Here is a 3,283-nt window from a genome sequence, read left to right as displayed (position 1 = left end):
TGCAATGATACGACCTAATTGCCAGTCCGTAGGTGGGCGATTTGGAGTTTCCACGATGACTAGGTTTCCTTCGGATAAATTTGGTGTGGGTTGGTATCATTTGAGACGTCCTTGGAGGGTGGTAAGATATTCCCGAGTCCATCGTTTCCAAAACGTTTGATGGCATTGATGGAGTAGCTCCCAGCGGTCGAGACGATTCATTGGACATGAAATAACATCAGGATCGGGCACAGCTATGATAGGTTGACCTATTAGAAAATGGCCGGGGGTCAAAGCAAATATATCATTAGGGTCAGATGAGAGTGGGGTTAGAGGTCTGGAGTTCAAAATTCCTTCTATGCGAGTCACTAATGTTAACAATTCTTCATGTGTTAGGATTTGTTTTCCAATCGCATGCTTCATATGATGTTTCACACTCTTTATAGCCACCTCCCAAAGCCCACCAAAGTGTGGAGTTGCAGGAGGAGTGAAATGCCATTGACAAGGTATATGTGTAGAAACATTCGTCTGAGTTTGATTATCCTGAAATAACGCCTTTAGTTGTTGTGTATATATTGGACGGTATACCACGACGAGCTACAAATCGATTGAATGCAGCTAAAAATGCAGTGGATGACATGTCCGACACAATTTCCAAATGAACTGCTTTAACCGACATACATATAAATAGAGCTAAATACATTTTATTTGTGCGTGGATTACGGCGGCGACTCTCCTTGACTAAAAACGGACCACCATAGTCCATACCGACCTGCGAAAAAGGCCTGTTTTGTTGGACGCGCGATGATGGCAAATTTCCCATGATTGGGTGTGGACGACATGTCTTAAAACGAATACAAGTTACACAAGAAAAGATAAATTGGCGAACCGCATCTCTACTGGACAGAATCCAAAACTGTCTTCTGATCATTGATAGGACAAGTTTAAGACCGGTATGTAAGAATCCTTGGTGGAAATGTCGAATGATCAATTGAGTCAAGTGAGATCTTTTCGGTAACAAGATAGGTTGTTTGGCATCCGAATCCAAAGAAGCATAACGAAGTCGACCACCCACCCGAATCACTCCAAGTGGGTCGATAAATGGGGCTAATTGAGCTATGGTGGCTGGCTTTAATATACCATCTGTTTTTATTAATTGACCTTTGAGTTCCGGGAAGTATCTGGCTTGAGTAATCAAAACTGCGTGAATGAGAATATGATGTAACTCCTCTTGTTTCAAGGGACCATCTGGCATTGGTTGACGATGGGCCTTGATAGCAAGACGTCGAATGTCCGTTGCATACGAATAAAGGACGAGAAACGTTGTAAAATGTCATCTTGTGGTTCGGTGCTAGTTATGGTACTTATGAAAACAGATGGAGGCTGAAATTCGGGCAATTTCTCAGGTGTAATTGGAATGAAATTATATTTGGGCCATTGAGCATATGAAAAACGAAGAAAGTCCGGTCCTTCTCTGTGTCTTTTACAGGCAACTGTTGCAGCAGGAAGAAGACCTCGAGATGCAGGATCGGCTGGATTTTCCTTTGTATTTACGTAGGCCCACTCACAATCTGGAAGGAGAAAGTGTATTTTTGCAATTCGATTTGTTACAAAAATTTTAAAAGTTTTTTGAGGAGCAGTCAACCACGATAAGACAACTGTAGAATCAGTCCAAGCAAGTACTCGTGAAATGGAAATTTCAGACATAAGTAAAGTTTTGACTCGATTTAATGTTTGAGCTAATAATAATGCTCCACAAAGTTCCAGTCGTGGTATGGATAGTGATGCCTGTGGGTCAGCAGCCTTTAATGGTGTGACCTTTGTCTTTCAAGTAACAAAATAAACGTTGATAGAATTTGAAGTGCTTATTACTCGTAAGTATACATTAGCAGCATAACCATTTGATGCTGCATCAGAGAATCCTATTAGTTGAATTTCCGTATGGGATCGATATCAATATGTCGAGGAAGAATAATTGAATCTAGTGCTGGTAGTTCTCTTACAAATTGATCCCAACTACAGTGAAGATGTGCTGGAAGTGGTGTGTCCCAATGCAGACACAGTTTCCATAATTCTTGCATAAAAATCTTGGCCCATAATAGTGTGGGTCCTAAGAAATCAATTGGATCAAATAGTCTAGCGATAGTTGAGTGCACTTTTCGTTTTGTATATTGACCCGGGCGAAGACTTGTGTGGTAAGCAAAATGATCTGATGATGGATCCCAATGAAGGCCTAAAACCTTCACAGAGGCCTCACCTTTGGGATCCAATGATAATAATTTTGCGTGATCTTTAGTGTCGATATTCTCTAAGATAACCGGGCAGTTGCTTGTCCACTTTTTTAAGGTGCATCCACAAGAATTCAATAAGCCGATGATGTCTCGTTGAATGATAGATAACTCCACTTCTGTATCTGTTCCTACCACGATGTCATCAACGTACGTTTGGCGATTGAGAATATTTTTCACGGCTGGGAATTTTGAACCAGCCTGAGCATCTAATTCATGCAAACATTGAATAGCCAAATATAGAGCAGAAGTAACGCCATAAGTGACAGTACGAAGTTTATATTCAATCACTTCTTCCTCAGGAGATTCACGCCATAATATATGTTGGTACGCACAATCGTTGGGTTTTAACAAAATTTGTAGATACATTTTGGTTATGTCTGCGGTCAACAAATAACGTTTTAACCTACTCCTTACAAAAATATCAAAAATATCAATCTGTAACTTAGGGCCAGCTATAAGGACGTTATTTAACGATAAACCCGACGATGTAGCAGCAGATGCATCGAACACAACACGCAACTTTTCGATCTTTTTACCGTCACGTTTCACGACAGCATGGTGCGGGATGAAATATTTTCCAGCCTGAGTCACTCTTTTCATATGACCCAGAGCCAAGTATTCCTTCATAAATTGTTGATATTCGGCGTATAATGCTGGATCTTTATTTAAACGGCTTTCAAGATTGAATAAGCGTTTTTGCGCAAGTGAGCAAGACTCACCTAGGCCATGATTTTGCAAAAACATACTGGAGGGGAATTGGGCTTGATTCTTTTTGAATTTCGAATGGTTTTGCAAAGACAATACCGTATCTGTAAATGGAAGTGCAACACAGAACCTGCCATGTTCATCACGCGTTGTCGTTTCTGAGAACCTTTTCTCACATTGGTGGTCTTCAGTGGTGGGACTTTTTGGTTGCGTAATTTCTTCAACTGATCAGAAAGATTGAATCATGTCATTTAAGGAAGATGACGTTACTGACAACGAGTGAGCATAAAACGCATTCTGTTCATCAA

The 3,283-nt window shown here is 40.6% G+C and overlaps 1 protein-coding gene across 1 annotated transcript; it reads right to left on the bottom strand.

The window, feature by feature from the left end:
• Positions 1-1,904: 1,904 nt before the first annotated feature.
• Positions 1,905-3,014, bottom strand: LOC112685887. The gene has a single exon (XM_025557911.1). It carries the CDS (start codon positions 3,012-3,014, stop codon positions 1,905-1,907), a length of 1,110 nt encoding a protein of 369 aa, XP_025413696.1.
• Between the last annotated feature and the right edge of the window lie 269 nt (positions 3,015-3,283).

This window comes from Sipha flava, unplaced genomic scaffold (assembly GCF_003268045.1).
Source record: "Sipha flava isolate LNK unplaced genomic scaffold, YSA_version1 29639_pilon_pilon, whole genome shotgun sequence".
Taxonomy (NCBI): Eukaryota; Metazoa; Arthropoda; class Insecta; order Hemiptera; family Aphididae; genus Sipha; species Sipha flava.
This window is presented reverse-complemented; position numbering and strand designations above follow the sequence as displayed.

Excerpts from the sequence above, each read along its gene's own strand:
- LOC112685887 (XM_025557911.1), bottom strand. The coding sequence starts at position 3,014 with ATGTTTTTGCAAAATCATGGCCTAGGTGAGTCTTGCTCACTTGCGCAA.